The 22,672-nt window shown below is 48.1% G+C and overlaps 1 protein-coding gene across 1 annotated transcript in view; it reads right to left on the reverse strand.

Moving 5' to 3' along the window:
* Window positions 1-10,517: 10,517 nt before the first annotated feature.
* Window positions 10,518-22,672, reverse strand: part of Galnt17 (polypeptide N-acetylgalactosaminyltransferase 17) — a 425,167-nt gene continuing 413,012 nt past the window's right edge. Inside the window, exons 10-11 of the mRNA XM_038345684.1 lie at window positions 11,791-11,958; window positions 10,518-10,698 (exon numbers count right to left, since the gene is read on the reverse strand). Of these exons, the coding sequence (XP_038201612.1) occupies window positions 10,570-10,698; window positions 11,791-11,958 (297 nt within the window). The 3' untranslated portion in view covers window positions 10,518-10,569. The remainder of the gene's footprint in view (window positions 10,699-11,790; window positions 11,959-22,672) is intronic.

The raw sequence follows: 22,672 nt of genomic DNA on the forward strand, positions 1-22,672 counted from the left end.
GCTGGCTTTCATTTCTTTCTTCAAACGATTTTTTTTAAAAAAGCTTTAATTTTGTTTTTATTTTATGTGTATGGCTGTTTTGCCTTTGTGTTTGTCTGTGTATCACTTCGGTGTCTGGTGCCAAAAGAGGCCAGAAGAGGGCATCAGATCACCCTGGAACTAGGTGTAACTGGCTGTGGGCCATCACGGAGATGGTGGGGATTGAACCCTGAGTCCTCTGACAAAGCAGCCAGTGCTCATGCCCAGTCAGCCTGCTTTCTTATGCAACCCAGGACCACCTACCCAGGGACAGCAAGCCCACAGTGTGCTGGGTCCTCCCACATCAATGGCCAGTCAAGAAAATGCCCACTCCAGACTTGAGGGCAGGATAATGTGATGGAGGGATTATCTCCACGGAGGTTCTCTCTTCCTGGGTAGTTCTAGCCCATGTCCAGCTGACAAAAGAACTAAGAAGCACCCTAACTGAGCCATCTCTCCAGCCTGAGAGTGGAGGTTGCAATACAAATGTGTTCATTTAAAACAAACACCATTAGAGACAAATTCCCCAGAGACCAGAGTCTGTCCACTTCACTTCCTTCACACATCTCACGACCATATTCATGCAAAGATGCGACCGATTAATTTCTCCCGTGGACATTGCAGCTGTGTGTGTTGCTGCGTGTGTTTCCGTATACTTCAGGGCGTTTGCACAATGACACGATTGCCAGGCAGTACAATATGAGAAGGTATTCCGTCCCGTAAGCGACATTGTAAGTGACATGCCTATCCATTATCCTTAGCCATATGATGGACGGATAGCCGACACTCAATAAATCAATGCTCAAAATCTGTGAGCTGTGGCAAAGTGAGGGAAGAACCATTATCACCAGGCACAGAGGAAACTCTGGTGCCATTGGTTGGTACCACATTCGTGGCAGAAGCAGTCACTGGCTCCAACGAGTCACGAGGCAGGCAGGTGTAATGGACGCTGCTCATTTGAATTCTGTTGGTGTTGTGGCAATGTTTGTATTCGATTGTAAGTTTCTTTTTATTTGATAGGTGTCACAGACCTAGGTGCAGAAGCCATCTTGTGCTTATATAAGACATCACAATAATACGTAAGGGTCGATCCTGACCCGAGGATTGTGAGTTAGTTACCATTCTATTCCTTACAGATCCCACCTGTGCCATGGAGGAGAATCATTAAGTGAACTCAGTCTCAGAGACACAGCTAATATATCCTTCCCTCATGTGTGGTTCCAAGATTTTATATAGTCACATAAAAATCATGTATGACCGTATCTCAAAGGTTTTTTTATATCTAGTTTTGTGTTTTGTGTCTTGTGTGTGAAGGGTGACACTTGTGACACAGTGCACATATGGAGTCAGAGGGAAACCTTCAGGTGGACTCTCTTCTGCCATGGGGGTTTTAGGAATCAAACTCAGATCACCAGGCCTGTTAGCAAGTGGCTCAGCCTCCTCAGCCTTTTCCCCAGGCCCCACATTTTATGTTTGAATAAGATAATTACTCATATTTTTGGCTAAATTTCTCTTGCTTTAAGAAAAAGGTTTGTTTTATTTTTATTTATATATATATGGGGCAGAGGTGAGGGGGTTGGGTGTGTGCATGTGAATGCAGGTGTGCTCGGAGGGGTGGGAGTTGGTGTGTGCACATGAATGCTGGTGTGTTCGGAGGCCAGAAAAGGGCAGCTGTTCCTTTGCAGAGGATGGTGTCATAGGTGTGCGTCTGATGAGGGTGCTGGGAACTGAACTCACTTCCTCTCAGGAACAGGAGGCACTGCCCATTGATAAACTGTCTCTCCAGTCCCCCTGTCAGGCCTTCCATTGCTGGGAAACGGAGTCTAAGCAAAATCAGACTCAGTTTCAACTAAGAAACTCCAGCTACAACTTTCCCACCATCTCTGCTTAGTCCTGCAGGAAATGTCAGGTGCCTTTCCTATCAAGGACAGTTAACTCTTTCTCCAAGGGGGAGAAGCAGACCGATGCACTGATGGTTTTGCTGTCAGTAGAACAGTTTGTCTCCCTCCCAGGTTCAGGCAGCAGCTTGAGGAAGGCACACTGAGCCTTGAAGCATTCCTTTTTTGCTTTACTTCTGTCGTGAGTCTGACAAGATACCTCACAGAAGCAACTTAAAGGGATAAGGTTTTATCTTGGCTCAGGGCTTCAGCCTATCATGGTAGGGGAGACACTGTGGAATCCATAGTGATGGGAGTAGGTGATGGAGGCGCCTCCCATGGTAGACAAAGAAGAACCAAAACTGGGACCAGAATGGGGCTGGGCTACAAACCTCCAGGCTCACCCCCAATGCCTCCATCCACCGGGCAAATCCCATGCTGGAAGGGCTCTATCTACAGCCTTCCCCCAATGTACCACCAACTGGGACTCCCATGTTCAAACACATGAGCCTATGGGAGACACTTCACCTCTCTCTCTCTCTCTCTCTCTCTCTCTCTCTCTCTCTCTCTCTCTGGGAGACACTTCACATGGAACGCTCTCTCTCTCTCTCTCTCTCTCTCTCTCACACACACACACACACACACACACACACACACACACACACACATACACACGCACACACACACAGGCTGCCCTGGAGCTCATTATGTAGCTCAGGCTGGACTTTTACTTTTGATACTATCTTCTTCACCCTTCTGAGTTCTGAGATTCCAGGTGGATCTCACCACATCTGGCCTGCTTTGGCCTCAGTGAATAGTTATTACTGACAAATCGAGGAGGCCTTGGTACTGCAGAGGACTGGGCAGTGAGAAGAGGCCCTTGTCAGCTTCCTGACAGGAAAAGACTTTCTGCCCTAATGTAACCTGTCTCCAGAATATGAAAGGCTGGCCCTGGACAGGTGGGCAGTCACACACAGGGAACTTAAGTTAGTCTTGTCAACTTGACAGGGTTGATAATCACTATAGAAACAGACCTCTAGCTACATCTCTGAGGAAGTTGTCTGATTGGGTTAACTGAGGGAGGAAGACCCACTCATAACTGTGAGTGGCACCATCCCATGCGATGGGGTCCTGGAGAGAATATAAAGGAGAAAGCGAGCCCCAGCATCCATCTCTCTCTGCTTCCTGACTGTGGATGACATGTGACCAGCTTCCTTAAATATCAGCTGCCAACCCTCCCATGAGGGACTGTATCCTCTCAAACTGAGAGCCATGGCAAGCTCTCGGATCCTTAAACTGTTTTAATCAGGCATGTTGTTACAGCAACAAGGAGAAAAGCCAATACATGGTGGGTAGTTAGATGATATTTTGATCCTGTGGCAATAGGAACCCTTGATAATTTATTAAGGATAGTGGTAACAAGAGTCTGGGATGGCAGCCTCCTGAGTTCAGAAAACACCTGCAGTACCCACAATTCCCCTCTGGCTTCTTCTTCTACTCCTTGGAATTCTCTGCTTGAGAAATGAGCATTGGGAGCCACTGTCAACTGAAAGCAGGGGCGTCAAGCTGGGAGTGCTATGTGCAAGACCCATCAATTGGCCTTTTCAGGGGCAAGGGTAAGAGAATCTGCTGATGCTGAATGCTTAGATTGATCCCCCCTCCTCCTCCTTCCAGACCCATGCCAACCCTGGAATAGGAACTTTAAGTAATTGCATCTGTTTTTATTTTTCAAGTATGAGTTCTAAAGATTTTAGCTGTGAAAGTTTTTAATTACATATATGTCAGGGGCTATGTTCACATGAGTGCAGTGCCTCCAGGGACCAGAAGAGGGCATCATCTCCCATGGAGTTAGTTGTTGTGAAGCGATTGGTGATTGGTGTGGGTGCTGGGAACTGAACTCATGTTTTCTAGAAGAACAGCAACGTGCTCTTAACCACTGAACCATCTCTCCAGCCCCTCAGATATGAGTTGCAAAAGACAGAGATATTGACATCTGTTTGTCATTACAACTTGCAAATTCTCAATACATTTTACTGTGATTTTATCCTTCCCACCTGCCCCTATTTCCCTTCCCCCTTTCAGCCCTTTCTTTCACTTTTAATTAAGAGTGTACACAAATGTGTGTGTGTGTGTGTGTGTGTGTGTGTGTGTGTGTGGTGTAGGCAGGTGCATATATGTCCGCATATTAATGCATGTGTATGTGGCTCACAGGTTAACCCTTGCTATAGTTCCTCAGGTATTGTCCACTATGGTTTTGAGGCAGTACCCTCATTGACCTGGTACTTGTTGAAAAGGCCAGACTGGCAGCCAACAAACCCCAGGGAACCTTTCCTCTCTTCCCCAGTACAAGAACAAATTACTATGCCTGCTGATTTCTGTTTGTTTTGCTGAGATGGTGCCTGACTATGTATATTTGGCTGGTCTGGAACTTAACTATCTAGGCCAGTCTGACTCGAACTTACAGAGATTCATCTTCCTCTGCCTATGAGTCCTGGGTTTAAAGGTGGGCACCACCATGCCCAGGTATTCCTAGATTTGTATCAAAAAACTAGGGTCTAAAAGGATGGTTCGGTGGTTAAGGGAGTTTGGTGCTCTGGCATAGGATCTGAGCTCGGCTCCCAGCGCCGAAGCTGGATGACTCACAACCACCTGCAACAACCGGTTCCAGGGATCCTGATGCCTCTGGCTGTTGCAGGTACCTGTAGTCAGTCACACACACACACCCACGCACCCACACACACAGGGTTTTGTCTTAAACATTTAACAATTTTTATTTTTATTTTATGTATGTGAGTGTTTTGCCTGCGGGGTATGTCTGTGCACTATATACATACAACACCACAGAGGCTGGAGACAGTTTTGGATCCCCTAGAACTGGAGTTATAGGTGGTTGTGAGCTGCCACGTGGGTGCTGTTAATTGAAACCGGGTCCTCTGTAAGAGCAGCAAGTTGTTGTAATCGCTGAACCATCTCTCCAGTCCCTTAAACATTTTATCAGTTAACACCTCTCTCTCTCTCTCTCTCTCTCTCTCTCTCTCTCTCTCTCTCTTTCTCTCTGTGTGTGTGTTTTGTACATGTCTTTTTTTTTTTTTAGCTTTCTTTGTTGTTGTTCAAAACAGGGTTTCTCTGTGTAGCCCAGGCTGTCCTGGAACTTGCTCTGTAGACCAAGCTATCCTTACCTGCCTCCACCTCCCAAGTACTGGGACTAATGGTGTGCACCACCACTGCCCGGCTTTAATTTCTAGAAGAAATTGCGCAAAGCTCCCCCACAGGAGAAGTGATTAAATACACTTGTCAAATGGCATTGAAGTGGTGTTACAGAATGAAAAATCTCCCGTCGGCACCTAACTCAGATCTAGAAAACTTACGTGATCAATGAAAAAGCAGTTTTCAAACGAGGAAAGGAGAAGCCAGCAGAATGGGAGTTGGTGATTTGGAGCCCAGATCAGAATGGGAGGCTGGCGGTGAGCAGGCTCTGGGCACCTGGCTGCCTCAGCAGGCTCCAACAGCCCTGCCCCCAGACAGCTGTCTTTTAGTTCAAGAAAGGTGCATGGCCATGGCATATAAACTGGGGACAATGTGTGCTTGTACAGTCTTAGCAGAGTGGCCTGGACTTGTGGGGCTCACTTTGTAAAACAGAATTTTTTTCAAGGATAGCGGGAAACAAAGCAGGTGAACGAAGTGGGCTTAGAAGTCACAGTAGATGGCAAGATGACTGCCAGTTTCCATGCTGCTGTGTCCGCCTTTTCTACTTCTCCTCTCCCTTTCCTCCCCTCCCCTTCTCTCCCCTCTCCTCTCCTTCCCTCCCCTCTTCTTCCCTCCTCTCTCCTCTCCCTCTCCTCCCCTCCCTTCTCCCTTCCCTCTCCTCCCCTCCCTTCTCCCTTCCCTCTCCTCCCCTCCCTTCTCCCCTCCCTCTCCTCCCCTCCCTTCTCCTCTCCCTCTCTTCCCCTCCCTTCTCCCCTCCCTCTCCTCCCCTCCCTTCTCCTCTCCCTCTCTTCCCCTCTCCCTCTTCTCCCCTCTCCTCTCCCCTCCTCTCTCCTCTCCCCTCCCCTCCCTTCTTCCCTCCTCTCTCCTCTCCCTCTTCCTCTCCTCTCCTCCCCTCCCCTCTCCTCTCCCCTCTCCTCTCCCTCTTCCTCTTCTCCCTTCCCCTCCCCTCTCCCTCTCCTCCCCTCCCTTCCCCCTTCCCTCCTCTTTCTTCTGTCTGTTCCCTTCTCTTTCCCTCTCTCATCCTTCTTCCCTTCCTCCCTTTCATTGTTTCTTCTCCATGGCCTTTGAGACTTGGTCTCACTATACACTCCCCGCTGACCTGGCACTAACAATATATCTGGCCTCTAACTCACGGCTTACCTCCTGCCTCAGCCTTCTGAATGCTGGAATTACAGAGCTACGTCACCATGCCCAGCTTCATGTTGTTCCTTTTCTAGGCCCCGGAATTAAGCACACTCATAATGAAGACATTTGCGATATAACCCACAGGATCAAAGGCACAGGCTTTGACAGCTTGGACATTTATCAGAAGTACTATTTATGAGATTAAGGGATCAGTTGGAGAAAAGAGAACAGGTCTGTGTGTGTGTGTGTGTGTGTGTGTGTGTGTGTGTGTGTGGTCAGTGAAAGCATTTAGAGCCCAACACCTCTTGCCATAGCCACCTCTGAGGCCAAGATGGGGTGACAGTAAGAAACAGATACGCTGTGTCTCTAACTATGCCACGGACAAGTTTTTGGAGAAAGACCACATGCTGTCTTTGAGCTGAATGCTTGGAGCTTGCTGCTCTGCTGTTATTGGGCAAAATGGCATCAGTGGGACATTTCCCACACTCCCAAAGGTCTTGGGATAAAAGATTCCCCCAGGGCTCTGTGTTACCAACTTTCCTTCTTTACAACAAAGCACCTGATTAAAAGCAATGCTGGCTTATGGTTTGAGAAGGGGTATAGTCCATTATGCTAGGAAAGGGATGGCTGCAGGTTTGTGAGCTGTCTGGGCATATAGTATCCAGTCTAGAAGCAGAGTGTTGATGGGAAGTCTGTACCATAAGAATGGCAGGGCTGGCTGGGTGTGGTGGCACACCCCTTAAATCCCAGGCTTTGGGAGGCTAAGGCAGGTGGGTCTGAGTTCAAGGCCAGCCTGGTCTACAGAGTGAGTTCCAGGGCAGCCAGGGCTACACAGAGAAGCCCAGTGGGGGGGGGGGGTGTAATCACAGGGCAGTATAGCTAATGCAATACAGAGTTCCCCCAAAGCCATGCAAAACTGGTTGTGGTAACACATGTCTGTAATCCCAGCTCTCTATAGTAAGCCGGGAAGAAGAGGCAAGAGAGTTCCCACAAGTTCACACGCCAAATACTCTGGCATATGCAGTGTTGAATAGCAAGAGGCACTGCCTCAAGCATGGTAGAAGGTCAGGTCTAACACTCAGACTGTCCTCTGACCTCTGCACACTCACACACACCAATAAGAACAAAAGCCCTCAAAGCCTGTCCCCCATAGACTCATATCCTTCAGCAAGGTCTTAGTTCCTGAGGTTTAACAACCTTCTGCGGACCAAGTGTTCAAACCCATGGCCCTCTGGGGGACATTTTCCATTCAAATCCACTTCAGCTGATCTTTCTGTTCTCTCCCCCCTTCTCTGGCTTCACCAATTCCTCTTTTCTCCCTTGACCTCCAGCCGCTTGCAACCTGTGTCATCTGGCAGAACCACAGGATGACCTGGCTGCTGACCCCAGGCTTTGGGAGATGACACATAGTGCTTATGAGAATGGCCATCCCAGCTCCTGGACCCTGGGACCAAAGACCACTGCTCAGATTTAAAGCCTGAGTGCTGATGCCCATAGGGGATTAACCTCCCAAGAGACCAAATCCAGCATTTACCACCACATGGCAACCCTGCCCCATGCTTCACGGCACTGAAGTTCCAGGACACCAGCCGTTCTTCCCCACACGCATGCTACTTCAAGAGGTTTTGTCCAGTAGTCTAATGAAGCTTGCATGGTCTCTGGCCTGCCAACTGTCTCCTCCCCTTCTCCATCGCTCCCCAAGCCCAAAGTTCTCAAGCTGTTTGCCCTTCAGTTACCCTGAGACAGGGTACTTAAGGTGACAGCTGAGGAACTGAGGATAAACATTTCCCATGAGTTTGTGGTCAGCGCCCAATTCTCAAAGAACACACTAGGAATATGGTAACTGATATCTATGTTTATCTCTACATCCATCTCTCTCTCCCTTTCCTTCTCCCGCTCCCTCTCTCTGTCTCTCTACATTAACAAAGATGGTCCTTCCTGGTTTCTTCCTACAAAAGAGTCATGACACGGGACCCACCATTACCATAACAAGGCATCTTGTGGGATTCAGCTTCTCTATGAACACCTGGGAGGCGTTGTGTGCACCAAGAACGGTGGAAGTTGCTGGAGGCAATAGAAAGGGACGGTGAGGTGGCCAGGCCAGGTCTACAGTGCCAGACTCATGGCTTTCTGAGCAACTTGACCTTGTAACCTGAGGTCAGCAAAGGGGGTGGGGGTGAGCCAGGGTTAAATATCAAGTTCTATGTAGGTTTGAATAGATGTTGGACGAGTAGGCAGGTTTTGTCTAGAACCTATCTGTGAGGATGTTTGTTTGTTTATCTTTAGGAAGACCAAACCCAGGCGGGCATGTTGGAGACTTGACACATCCTGGGAAGACAGTCTCAGTAGGGATTGTCTACTCTGGATTGCACGGTGGGAAGGTCTGTGAGGATTGTCTTAAGGTAATTAATGTGGGAAGACCCAGCCCACTGTGGGCAGCATCATTCCCTGGGCAGGGGGTCCTATATAACAGCAGAGAAATTGTGTTTAGCACAGGTTAACACACATGCATTCCTTTCTCTCTGATTTTGACTGGACATAGAGGTGTAGAGGTGACTAGCTGCTTTAGATTCCTGCCTTGATTTTCCTGCAAAGATGCATTGTAACCTGGAATTGTGAGCCACATATGCATTTCCTCCCCAAATATACTTTTTGTCAGAGGATGTTAACCCTGGTCTATAGAGCAAGGCTTTATCTTAAACCAAACTTAACTGCCTCTAAGCCAAAGAAACACTCTATGTCTCAGAAATTCTCCTGTGGTCACTGGGTATGGAAAGAATGAAGCCTATGTGTTGGGGATATGGAGTGTGAGGGTAGAGTGCTTGAGTTGGATTTGATCCACAATTGCAAAATAATAACAAAAGCAAACACCAATATGAAAACCAAAAGGCAGACGAGGCTGACGTATGCATTGTGGGATTGCTAACACGTTTATTTTCACAAGGAGGGGAGATGGGTTGAGGAATGATCCCCAATAGAGATACCACCAAATGAGACACTGGATCCCATACTGGGCACCGACAGGATTTGGCTCTGGGCAGGAGTTGGCCAAGGACAGTAGTGGATGGGGGTGGGGATTCAGAGAAGGGGTACCCTAGCAGGCAAGACCCAGCCACGTCCTCTGGGCCAGTGATCCAGGGACATGGGACCACCCACCCCGTACTTCTAGGCATCCTCGTCCCCATCCAGTGAGCAATGAAGCCACAAGCCCAAGACCACACCGCTACTTCTCCGCTAGCACACTCACACGCTCAGGCACACCAACACAACACCCAGTCACACGCATCACCCAGGCAGGCACACACTCTTGCTTTCCCGCGCATGCAGACACATCCATATATTAACTCTGATTTATAAGTGCACCCTAACCAGAGGGCAATTGGAAAGCAGCCATCACTCTTACGAGAGGAAACTGCTGCTTCTGTCCCCCATCAGCCAGCACAGCGTGGGGTGATAGGAGCTGAGGGCTAAGCATCGCGGAAGGTCCTGGGCCCTTTGCTAGGCTGACTCTTCAGCCCTTCTCTCCTGCACGGAGGACCCTTGCTGCTCCAGGAAACCAGGACACCTTGGCCCTGGCTGTACTGACTAGGTACTGGGAGCATCTTGCATGCTTAGCTGATTTGACTCCCTCTAGACGCAGGCAGGTGCTGTTCATATTTGGGACTCCAGGTGATGGAGACAGGGAGCCTCAAGAGGAATCCAGAGGAGTCCAGAACACTTTTCCCAAAGCCATCTTTCTGGGATGGTCTGGGTAGTGGCTGCCTTGGCATACAACCGGGTGTCTGGGCCAAAGTGTCCTCAGCAGAAATGAAGTCTCGGGGTCTCATTGCCTCCTTCTTCTCCAAGAGGGAGCTAGGATGTGGTTAAAGCCCCAATGCCCACCCTTCATTTCTTGGAGGGCCAGGGTGAGCTTCACAAGCAGCTGCAGCAAAGAATAAGATGAGGGAGAGGGAGAGGGAGAGGGAGAGGGAGAGGGAGAGAGAGAGAGAGAGGGAGAGGGAGAGAGAGAGAGAGAGAGAGAGAGAGAGAGACCCTGCCAGACCCAGCTGCTGGCGCTGGGTGGGAGATGATATGGCAGAGAGAGAAGAGCAGTCTCGCCCCTTGGTATGCAGCAGATGTAGCTCCTGGTCTCCCAGACAAGATTGAGGGGGAGATCTTTGAAGTGTACAGGCTGAATGCCTGAGAGGGACTTAGCGTCTTTATCCAGGGCTATCCTGGAGGAGCCCTGGGAGGTCCGCTGAGCACTCTCTGGGCGCCTGCTGTCTCTCCACCATGTGGCTGGTTCTGAGGATTGCCAGGCCCTGTCCTGGCTCTGGGCTCCATGTGCCCTCGTCCCTTCCATCTACTTGATGGAGTTCTTGATTGTCCACCTCTGTCCCGTACAGCTTCGGAGGATGAGGTCAATGCCGGCCAAGCCCCGGTTCTCCACCTCCAGGCAGCGCCCGGTGCCCTTATTCATTATGGCTCCATTCTGGGAGGGAAGAAAGAGAAAGAAACAAGGGGAGAGAGAGAGAGTCAGACAGAGCTTTTACCACCATAGCACCTGTATTTGTGACTTCTCGTTGGGGAACAAATCCCACCCACATTCTCCCACAGTGGAAGGGAACATAGGAGCCACTGTGTTCGAGTGGCTGAACCAGGTGGGGGAAACTGATGGTGACTGAGACAGGATAGAGATTTTCTGAGGTCAGGATGGTGAGAGAGCTTGCCAAGCCTGATGACCTGAAGCAGGCATGCAGACCTGGGTTTGATTCCCAAAACCTACATTAAAAAGCTATGCATAGCGATGTGTATCTGTAATCTCAGTTCTGGGGAGGCTGAAGCAGGAAGATCCCTGGAGCTCACTGGTTAGCAAGCCTCACCTACTTGGCAAGTTCCAAGCAGGTAAGAGCGTTGTCTCAAAAACAAATACAAAACAAAACCCACCAGGGTCGGGGTTGGAGGGGCTGGAGACAAGGCTTAGCTCTTAACAGCACTTGCTGCTCTTCCAGAAGATCCAAGTTCAGTTCCCAGCCCACCCTTTGGGCAGCTCCCACCATCTGTAACTTCTGCTCCAGAGGATCTGGCGCCTCCTTGTGGCCTCAGTGAGCAGGGCACTCATGTACACACACACACACACACACACACACACACACACACACACACACACACACACTTGAAAATAAAAATAAAATCTTAAAAAATCAAGGCAGTAGGTACCTGAAGGTTCCCCCTGACATCCACAACTGTATATGTATACCTGCATACACGGGAGTGTGTAGCTACACAGAAATTTCCAGAGCTATATGAGAGCTGACTTTCTTATCCCTGCTTGAGAGTGCATAGCAGCATTCAGGAATCCTCTCTATGGGTTTACCCTAAGCAGCCCCAACACTGGCAATGGAATCAGACAGGCTACTTCTCACGGAAACCCTTCCTCCAGTGGTCCTGGAATTGGGTCTGTGAGCTTGGCCCAGAACTGACAGAACTGACTCCCCAGTAGCATGGTGTGGACATAGCCCCATTACCCCCTCCCTGTGGTTGGTAGGATCTTCCTCCTCAGCCCTGTCCCCAGAGAGCTCACCTGAATGAAGTTCCACCGCTTGTACAAGCTGCTCTTGACCTTGTCACAGTCCAGGAGCTGCGGCAACCGGCTCTTGGAGTTGTCCACCAGGCAGCGGGTGTCAGGGAGGAGCGTGGTGGTCCCCAAAGCACCCAAGTGCAGGAAGCCTTCCTTGGTGTAGCGGGCGAGCTGTGGAGGAGGGAGAGTAGCAAGAGAGAGGGAAAGGGTTAGGCCCTAAGAGGCAACATAGCTCAGGTCCCCAGATTTACCTCAATTCTCTGTCCATTCCACAGTTGCCCCCAAATGCCTAATACACAGGACAGCCTGGTCTAGGAGAACCATGAGCTAGATGCGCCCGGACATTGATACAGCACATCACAACTCCTCCCTCTCTGCTCCAAACCTCCCTCCCTGGTCCTATAGCTCAGCAGAAGCGACTTTTAGACTTCTGGAAAACCACTGAACCTTCCACAGAGCCTGGGAGTTTCTGCTTAGGAATCAGCCAAGAAGATAGTAGGAGACGATGGGTAATATCGAACAGCAAGTTGACAGGATCTAGAATCATCCAGAATCCAAACCTCTGGGCATGCCCTTCAAGGTTTCTCTGGGAGAGAACTGAGGTGGGAAGGCCCACCTTAAATGTGAGTGGCACCATTCTCAGACTGGGATCCTGAACTGAAGAAAAAGGAGAAAGTAAGCCGAGCCCCGGCATCCTTCTCCCTCTGCTTCCTGACTCCGGATTCCGTGTGACCCATTGTTATTACACCATTGCCAGCATGATTGTCCCTTAGGCTGTGGGCTCCAAATAGCCCCTTCTTCCTTATGTTTTGTGGTCAGGTGTTTTTGTCACAGCAGTGAGCGAAGGGACCAGACCCGAGGGCTGTGCACAGAAAAGGGAGTGACTCTTCTCAGGTGCTGAGATTCCCTGGAGGGGTTCTCATCTCTCAGTGAAAGCCACTCAGAAACCCTTGGCTCTGATCCCCAAAGGGAGCCTCCCCGCTCCCCTCGCACATGCAATAGCGAGCTTATTAAGTGTCCTTGAGAGAGATGCTATGAATGTGTGCTCTACACGCAAATTAGTTCCAAATCAGAGTAATTGTTCGCGGCAAAGTGGCGAGAAACTCAGAAGCCCTCCCCTCCCCTCCCCAAACAACATTGCCCTGAGTCTGTTTCAGTTCACCCAAATGCAAATTGATGAATGACAGCAGGCCGCCTTTATGTTCCAGGGAAAGATATACACAGCTGCTTATTGAAATTATGAATCAATCTATTATCCGGCAGGCAAATGAGCAGTGCTGAGAACATTAATTAACTGAGCATAGCTGTGACCCAGATGTTTAAAGAGCAGCGCTTAATGCTGCTCAGAGTGAGAGGTTCCCTTCTGAGGACTGCTAGGGTATGACAGACAGACCCACTATACTGAAACCAGTGCAAGTCAGATGCTAGCCCAAGCCATGCTGGCACCAGAGAGGGCAGGCAAGGGGGCCGGGTTCTAGTTTCATTTCTGCTGCCATGGAAAAAAAAAACTGACCAAAAGCCACTTAGGGAGGCGGGCTGTAGTGGCACATGCCTTTAATCAGGAGGCAGAGGCAGGTGGATCTCAGTGAGTTCGAGGCCAGCCTGGTCTATAAAGCAAGTTCCAGGACAATCAAGATGTTACACAGAGAAATCCTGTTGCGAAAAAACAAAACCAAAAAAGAAAGAAGGGGGGAAAAAGCAACATTGGGAAGACAGAGTTTATTTCATCTTATACTTCCAGGTTATAGTTCATCCCTGAGGGGAGTAAGGCAAAAACTCAAGCAAGAACTTGAAGTAGAAACCATGGAAGAATGCTGCTTTCTGGATGGCTTATAGATCTAACTAGCTCAGGGCCACCTGCCCAGGGAATGGAGTTGCCCACAGTGGGCTGGGCCCTCCTGCATTCATTAGCAGTCTCCCACAGACACACCCACACACCAGTGAAATATGTGCAATCCCTCACTTCGCGACCAAAAGCAACTCCCATAATACAACTATTTAACTGCCAAGGACAGATTGCTTCAGGATGAGACTCAAGAGAAGACAGTGGACACAGAGTGGCTGTATTCTATTTGGGTTTTGGAACAGGGTATCATTATCTGCACCCCAAGTGCTGAGATTTACAGACATGACCACACAGACCAAATGACAGGCAGTTGTATGTGCAGTACATGTGTGTGTACAGGTGTGTATATGCTGTGCCCGGGTGGTGGAAGGGCCAGAAATCAATGTGATTTATCTTTCTCCATCAGTCTCTTATTATTTCAAGACAGGGTGAGACTCCCTTTTCAGGTGACTCTAGGCTGTGCCAAGCAGACAGCTAAGTACAGATGAGCTCTTGGGATTTTAACATCTATATACAGAAGTTCTGCTGGGTTCATGGGCCATTATCCAGAACGCTTTCATGGCCTGAAAGACAGTAGGTGTTACAGATTTGAGTGAAATGTTTTTCAGTTTTGGTCCCCCATTGGTGAGACCATTTTTTGGAGCTTGTCAAACATTTAGGGGGCAGGGGCATTGCTAGCAGAAGGAAGTGGGTCACCGGGGGACATGTTTGAAGATGTGTTATCCCCGACTGCTTGCTATCTCACGCTGGGTCATGGTCAGTCATGACATAGAGTCTCCACATGTGCCATCTGCCAGGATGTGAGTTGCCCCACCACGCTTGCCCCGCGGTGATGCCCTAAGACCCTCTGAAACCATGAGTCAAAATGAATCCGTCTACTACCACGTTTGTGGCTGGTATTTTTGTAGCAGAGATGAGAAAGGGAAGTGATGCCATCGGATCAACTTTTTGTCTACTTTTCTGTTGTTGCAAGGTAGGAGAGTAGTAGACCCAGGACGCGCTGTCAAAGTCTGCTTTGCCTCAGGCCCGGGTTGGGCGCTGTCTTGGTGTAGTCTGCCTACTGCTGTGGCTTCTAACCCACACTGCTCATGCTCTGGTTCCCCGCCTCCAAGACATCGCTTCAGGTATTTCTGTGCTTGGACAGAATACTCCTTGGCTTTCCTCCAGAATGTTCCGGCTTCAAGTTCCCAAGCCAAGCCCCTTGTAAGATTCTCTCTCTTCCTCCGTGACTCCTCTCATTGTTCCAGCCACAACTCATTGGGGGTGCGTGTGGATTCAGGCACCCTGGTCCCTCTTTCTCAGGTGTGATTAAACCACATCCTTTTGCCCTCACTTACCACTCAATGGCATTTGGGTTCTTTCCTCTCTGGGCATTATGTGTCTCACTGGCATGGAATGTCATTGTGTGTGTGTGTGTGTGTGTGTGTGTGTGGTCTTTACATGTTGTGTACTAATTCTCTCTAAACTGAAAACATCCCTTCTTCCAAAGGAAGCGTCTTAAAACTCAGGAAGGAAACAAAATGGAAACTCCAGGAAGCTCCCGAAACTCAGGAGACTCCAAAGCGGGGTGGGGAGATCATACAAACAGTAATAGGCAATGGAGAAGAAGGCCTGTAACCAGCCGAGCTGCCTGTTTGTTGGACACGGTGACTTCATGAGCCATCACACAAACAGGTGGATGGGTGTCATGCTGGCAGTATCCACTCATCGGCAACTCTGTAGTCACCCCCAAAGATTCACTGGCTCACTGAGAGTTTCTTTGGTTTCTTGTCACCCCTATCTGGGGTGGGTAGAGTCTGCTCACGTCTCCCTGGTAAGACACAGGCCACAGATTTTCCCTTTTCTCAGGTGTATAGCGATAGTTGGAATTGCTCATTTGAGGTCATAGGGCAACTCTGTGTGGAACAATCTCAATAACTGTCTAATTGTCTTCCAAAGCAACGATACCACTTGACACTCTCATTAACAAATTGGGGTCCAAATTTCCCACTTTCTGACCCAATCTTGTGATTGCCTGCTTTGATTTTTATTTTAGCCATCCAAAAGAGTGAGAATTGGCCGTTGTGGTTTTTATTTGCATTTCTCTGGTGATTTACAGTGTTAAACATCATATTGGCTGTTTCATATATTCTTTGGGAAAATGCCCATTGAGGTCCTCTGTCTGCTTTAAAAACAAGTTGTCTGGGTTGCATTTCTTCATGTGCATGTGTATGTGCATGTATGCATGCACACATGTGCATGTAGAAGCGGAGGTCAAAGGACAGTATCAGAAGAAGGTTCTCCACTCCAACATGTAGGTCCTGGGATTGAATACAATTAGCCAGACTTGGAAGCAAGCGTCTTCACTCAGAGCCATCCTGCAGGCCTTTCCTTTTCTTTCCTTTTTCTCTTCGTCCTTCTCTCCTTTCCATTTCTCCTTAGTTTCTCTTTCCCTCCCCCTCCTCCTTCCCCCTCCTATCTTCTTTCCCTTTCTTCCATGAGATGCAAAAATTCCTCACACATCTGGACACTGGAGCTTTTTCAGATGGCGGAACACTGAACACTTCGCTCCCTCCTGTGACTTTTTCACTGTATTGACAGTGTCCTTTGAAGCACAGAGTGTCTTTAATTCTGATAATAATGTTTGTTCTCTCTGTTTGTTTGCACTTTTGATGTATCTAAGAAACCATCGACAACGCCAAGGTCAGGAGCATTTATCCCTCCCTGTGTTTTTCTATGGCTTTCATCATTTTTGCTCTTATATTTAGTTAGGCCTTTGATCCATTGTGAGCTTTTTTTCTAGATGATCTAAGGGAAGCGTCCAAATCCGCTCTTTCTCATGTGTGTGTCTAGTTGCCTCGGTGCCATTTGTTGAAAAGACTCTCAAGTCACCCTTGTCAGAAGTCAGTTGCCTGTGAATGTAAGGATTTACTTAGGGGCTTTCAATGCTATTCCATTGATCTCTGGGTCTTTCTTCCATTATAGCCACCTCTGTGTGTGTGTGTGTGTGTGTGTGTGTGTGTGTGTGTTCATACGTGTGTGTTATGTGCATATGCACGAATGTTTTTGCATGTATAGGGTGTGTTTGAAGGCATGTGTATACTTGTGGGGCACTGATGTTGACATTAGGCATCTGTCTTGATTGCATTTTGTTTTAATCATTGAGGCAAGGTCTGTCAGTCAAAACCGATGTGGCAACTCTCACGAGCTTGCCTGCTTTGAGGATCTGCTTGTCTCTGCCTTCTGAGGCTGGAATTACAAATGGATCACCATGTCAACTTGGCATTTTTCTGGGGTTCTAGGAGCCTGACCTCCTGTCTCCACATTTGTACAGAAAGCCCTTTAACCTCTGGCCCACTTCTCCGGCCCTCGCAGCGTGGACTGCTACAGCTCTGGAGTGAGCTCAGAACTGGAGCGCATGTTTTAAATTTAATTCCTTGCAATCAACACTGTTTTGTCTGTGCTGCATCTCCCGTGTTTTCAAATCAATTTTAGAATTGCATTTTCGATTTCTGGAAAAAAAAATAAGGTAGGTGGAATTCTGGCAGGATGGCATTGCACCTGGGCACCGTCTTGGGGGAGGGGAGCCGCCTTAATAGTGTCTGTTCTTCTACTCCATGCTCCCAGATCTTTCCCCCTGGGGCTGGAATGCCTTTCTATGTTTTATATTTTTCAGTGGATAGGTCTTGTGTGTCTTTGGTTGGATTTATTCTCAAGCATTTTGTCTTTTTTTTTTAATGCTGCAGCAGCTAGTTGTTCTTATTTATGTATTTATTAATTTAATATTGTATTTGATCTTGGGTGCACGGGTGTGACTGGAAGTCAGCAGAGGACAGCTTGCAGGGATCGGTTCTCTCCTTCCACCATGTGGGTCGTGGGGATGGAACCGAGGTTGTTGGGTCTGGTGTAACCACCATCACCTGCTGAACCATCTTGGTAGCCCTTGCTCTTTGTTCTTTTCTTCTACATTCCACGGCCAGAATTTTTACCATTCGTGCATAGCTGCTGTTTAGGCAGCTTCTCTGAGCACAGTCAGGCCTCTGGGATTTCATGGCCCCACCGAACAATGGGTTCTGCATGTTTCCTTAAGGTCTGCTTTCTGAAGGCCATGGTCAGGCCCACTGAGCAGATCCACACAGACTCACATCCCAAATATGCCCGGGTCTCCGTCAGCTTCATCGTCATCTCACAACTCTGTTAGATGGCATCTCTTCCATACCTGCAGGGGACACCATTGCCCTGAAGTCTCCTGCCCTACAGCCTGGGCCCTGGGTGCCTATGTTTCCATTTGTTTTAGACAGTCTCTCCCGGTTCGTCAAAATCTGCCTCACTCACCTTCTCCCAGTCTCTCTCTGCTCTCGAATCCTTTGGCCCCACTATGCAGACTGTGAGCCATGTTTCTACTCTAGCCACAGATATAACCATATTGTCTCTGTGTGCATGTGTTCATGTGGGTGCACATGTGTGTGTAAGTGCACATGCACATGTGTGCACCTACGTGTGGAGGTCAGAGGTCAGCTTGGGGTGTCATCCCTAAGGTAGGTGCCATGCACCTTACTTTTCGAGATTGGATTCTCACTTTCCCAGAACTCACTAAGTAAGCAAGAATGACTGGCCAACAAACACAATGGATCTCCCTGCATCCACCTTGACTGTGCTGAAATTAAAACCATGAACCACCACACCTGGCTCTTTGGTGTGGGTGCTGGGGATTGAACTCAGGTCCTCATCCTTGCGTGCCAAGCACTTCAGTGATGAGGTCATCTCCCCAGCCCTGGTAGTTTTTAGGCTAACAGAATTCCCCCATTTTTGAAAACCACAAGGAACAAGAAAAGTATGTACAAAGAGCCAATGCTAGCTAAATACCTTTGAATGGGGTAGGATCACTCTAGATTTGCCTGGTGGGCCCAGGAGAAGAAATGAACACCATTATCCACAGCCCTAATGCATGAGGAAAACTAAAACCTCTACCATCAAATACAATTAATTCTCATTTAGAGGGGAAAAGCATTTTCTAGTTGAGATGATCTAAGAGAGACTCACAACTATTAACCCAGATTTAGAAGCCTTGAGGGAGAACTGAAATATTCAGGTTACAGCCAGATAAACAAAAATCTGACAATAATTGCAAAAATGGCTCTGGAATGCATTGAAAAATCCATTAAATGGTCGATAAAAACATGGCTCGCAAAGCCTTGGCCATTAAGGGGCTCTCCCGTCACTTTAAAATCAGGCACAGTCAGCATGGAGAGCCAGGCTCAGCGAAGAATGAAGACTGTGTACCTTCTGTTCAGGAGACAGGGGTGTGTCCTCTTGATTCCAACCTGCTCCTTCAGTGGCTCTGTGAGCTTAGTGCTCACCTGAGATGCGATAAGAATGATTTCTTACGACTGTGACTGTCTATCCTGAATACAGAAATGGTTTTCTCTAGCACTGGTCTTTTTCTAACGTTTTATTTTTAAGTAATGTGCATGTATATGTGCACTGAAGTGCAGTGCCCACAGAGGCCAGGAGAGGGCATCGGATCCCCTGGAGCCCGAGTGATAAGCAACTATGTACTGCCCGATGTGGATGCTAGGAATTGAGATTGAGTCCTCTGCAAGAGCAGCAAGGACTCTTGTGAATGCTGAGGTGTCCCTCCAGAACTTCTAAGCCGCTCTGAAGAGGAAGTGGCAGGCTAGCAGCAGATAGGAACCTTCTACACTGGGCACTATTTGCATTCGGGTTCAACATAAAAATAATAATGCACACCACTGAAGAACTTGCTTCTATTTCACTAGACACTTTGATTATTTAGTTATTGTCTTCATAGATGGCAGCGTGGCCTCACATGTTTGGTGTTTCCTAGCTCTGGAACATTCCCAGCAGCACATGGACACTCTGAGTTTCTTGCTCTGTCCCAAAGTCCCCTGTGCAAGAGCTGATGTCCCACATGCCTCACCAGCCCTACAGGACAGCAGACTCCAATGACTCCCTCCCATTGGGCGCTTATAGGCTGCATGTGTGGGCTGGCTGTGCATCAGGTCCCCCTGCCCCTATTCTGATCCTACCAGATCTCTCTCTACTGCTACTGGATGTCTCTGGTTTTCATTTTTCATGTTCATGTGTGTATGTATGTTTACGAGCACATCTGTGTGTGCATGCATGTAGAGGTCAGGGAGTAATGCCGGGAGTCTTCCTCAATTGCCCTCCACTTCATACTGAGCAGGATCTCTAACAAACCCAGTTCACTGATTTGGTGAGTTGAGCTATCCACCTAGTCCTGGGGCATCTATATCTCTGTGTGCTGAATGCTTGGACTACAGGTAGCTGTCACGTTCCTCTTCCGATGGCCTCCTCTGGTGGGAACCCATTGGCTGAGATGAACAGCACCAACCTTTTTAGGATCCACCCCGATTTGCTGTGGACTTGAACCCTTTCCATTTCAAATGAACAAGGTCAGCTGGGCGGTGGTGGCGCACGCCTTTAATTCTAGCACTCGGGAGGCAGAGGCAGGCGGATCTCTGAGTTCGAGATCAGTCTGGTCTACAAGAGCTAGTTCCAGGACAGGCTCTAGAAACTACAGGGAAACCCTGTCTCAAAAAAAAACCAAAAAAAAAAAAAAATCAAATGAACAAGGTCTTTGGGAATTATCCTCGCATGGATACGGGCTTGATGACAGAGGCCTGGGATCCTACCAACTCAGGAATCTGAGGCAGGTTCAAGTTCAAGATGAGCCAAGGCTATAATGAGCGATTTCACAGCTAGCCTTAGTGAAGTCTTATTTCAAATGAAAAAGGAAGATGGAAATTGGAGGTGTGTTTCTGTGGTTATGGTTCTTGCCTAGAATCCCCCATGAGCGGTTGGGGTTGGGACTCAGTGGTCATGGCACCACTTTAGAGTCAAAGGCAAGAGGAGTCACCTGAAATCTGAGGCTGCATTGCAAGACCCTGACTCAAACAAAACAAAACAAAAATTGAAACCAAAAAAGTCAATCAAGCAATAGCAACAACCAAAAAGATGAGTGGCGGTTTTCCTTATTTGGCTGTTCATCCTGAGGTTTATAAGAAAATAAACGAAGTAATCCAGGGGGAGCAAGCTGGTAAGCAGCACCCTTCCATGGCCTCTGCATCAGTTCCTGCCTCCGGGTTTCTGCAGGGCTGGGGATATGACTCAGTTGGTGAAGTTCTTGTTTTGTGAGCATGAGGACCTGAGTTCCATCCCCAGAACCCATGCACAAAAAAGTCAGGCATGGTGGTAAACACTTGTAATCTCAGAGCTAGGGAAGTAGAAACAGGAGGATCCCTGGGGCTCCCTGGCCAGCCAGCCTAGCATACTTGGTGAGCTCCAGGCCAGTGAGAAACCCAGTCCCCAAAACATAAGGTAGAAAGCATCTAAGGCTGATCTCTGGCCTCCACAAGCCTTTGCATGCATGTCCGTGCACACTCCAACATGTAAATGCTCATTTATACACAGGAACATACCACACACACACACACACACACACACATACACACACCACTAAGACTACATTTTATTTGAAAAAAAATCTTTCAAGCTGCAATTATATAAAAACTGGGATAAGATTATGCATTTTAAAAGATGAAGATAATAGGTCTGGGGATATGGTTCAGTGGTTGGTCTTACAGAGAACCCAAGGACCTATGTTTGGTTCCCAGCAGCCATGTCAGGCCACTCACAACTGCCAGACTTGCTTCAGGGTATCTGGCACCCCCTTCTGGTCTCCAGAGGTATTGCACTCATTCATATGTATATACACACACAATTAAAAAGAAATAAATGTTAAAAAATGAAGCAAGCATAAAGTGGGCATGTCCCGGGCAAAAGGGACATCGATTGTTACCAAATAGCAGAGGCATATTCCTGGGATCCCAAGGCTGCTTTCTGTGAAAAGGCATCTTTCCCTGGGAGCTCACTTCACCATGCTCTCCATGTCTGTCTCCTTCCCTCGGCACTCACAGGATGGTGTTTGAAAGGCAGCAGCCTTCTGGCTGTCACTCGCTTCTGCCTCTGCCTTCCCTAAGCTAATAGCTCACTGGGCCATGCCATTCCATCAGGGTGTGAAAGTCTTATTGGCACAATGCATCATCATGACAAGGCATTTATATGATGCATCGCTTCCAAGATGAAGCCACTGAAGAGGGAGTCCGAGATCAGATTACATTTAATTAGGGGACAAAAGGAATTCTTATGTGTCATTCTGGTGACAGATTAACTGAGAGAAGGAACGTGAGTGTCTCAGAAAAGAAGGGAGAGAGAGTAAAGCACACCAACAGAGAGGACAGGAAAGGGGACAATGATGTACCTGGCCCTGAGAATGGCTGATTCCTATTGTCAGCTCAGTTGGATTAAGAAACGCCAAAGGGCTAGGCAAGATGGCTCACTTAGTGGAGGTGTTTGCTGCCAAGCCTTGGGACTTGAGTTCGATTCTTGGAGTCCAGATGGAAGACAGAATGACTCCTGTAGGTTTCCCTCTGACTCTGTGTATGAGTGCATAAGCATGCGTGTGCATGTGCACACATACAGTAAAAAATAAATAAATAAATGACTAGGCCATTAATGAGGAACACTTTTAGGTTTGTCTGGAAGGGCGTGCCCAGGAAGTTTAACTGAGGAGAGAAAATCCACCATATGGGCAGCACCAACCCATAGGCCAGGGTCCCAGAGGGAATAAAAATGGTAAAAAAAATAGTCAGGCCTTAGAGATGGTTCACTTAGTAAACATGCATGCAAGCATGAGGACTCGAGTTTGATCCCCAGAACCCATGTAAAAAGTCTGTAATCCTCATGATGACAGGATGGGGTTTCTCCATATATATATATATATATATATATATATATATATATATATTATACACACACACACACACACACGTATACAAATTCCCACAATCCTCACAAGTAGGAAAGGAAGAGGGGGAGAAAGGAGAGAGACAGAGAGAGACAGAGAGAGACAGAGAGAGAGAGAGAGAGAGAGAGAGAGAAAGAGAGAAAGGAGAGAGAGAGAGACTGGTAATCCCCTTCTTTTTTCCAGACCCACCAAGAAATGAATAAACAACC

The sequence above is a fragment of the Arvicola amphibius genome, chromosome 10 (assembly GCF_903992535.2).
Source record: "Arvicola amphibius chromosome 10, mArvAmp1.2, whole genome shotgun sequence".
NCBI lineage: Eukaryota > Metazoa > Chordata > Mammalia > Rodentia > Cricetidae > Arvicola > Arvicola amphibius.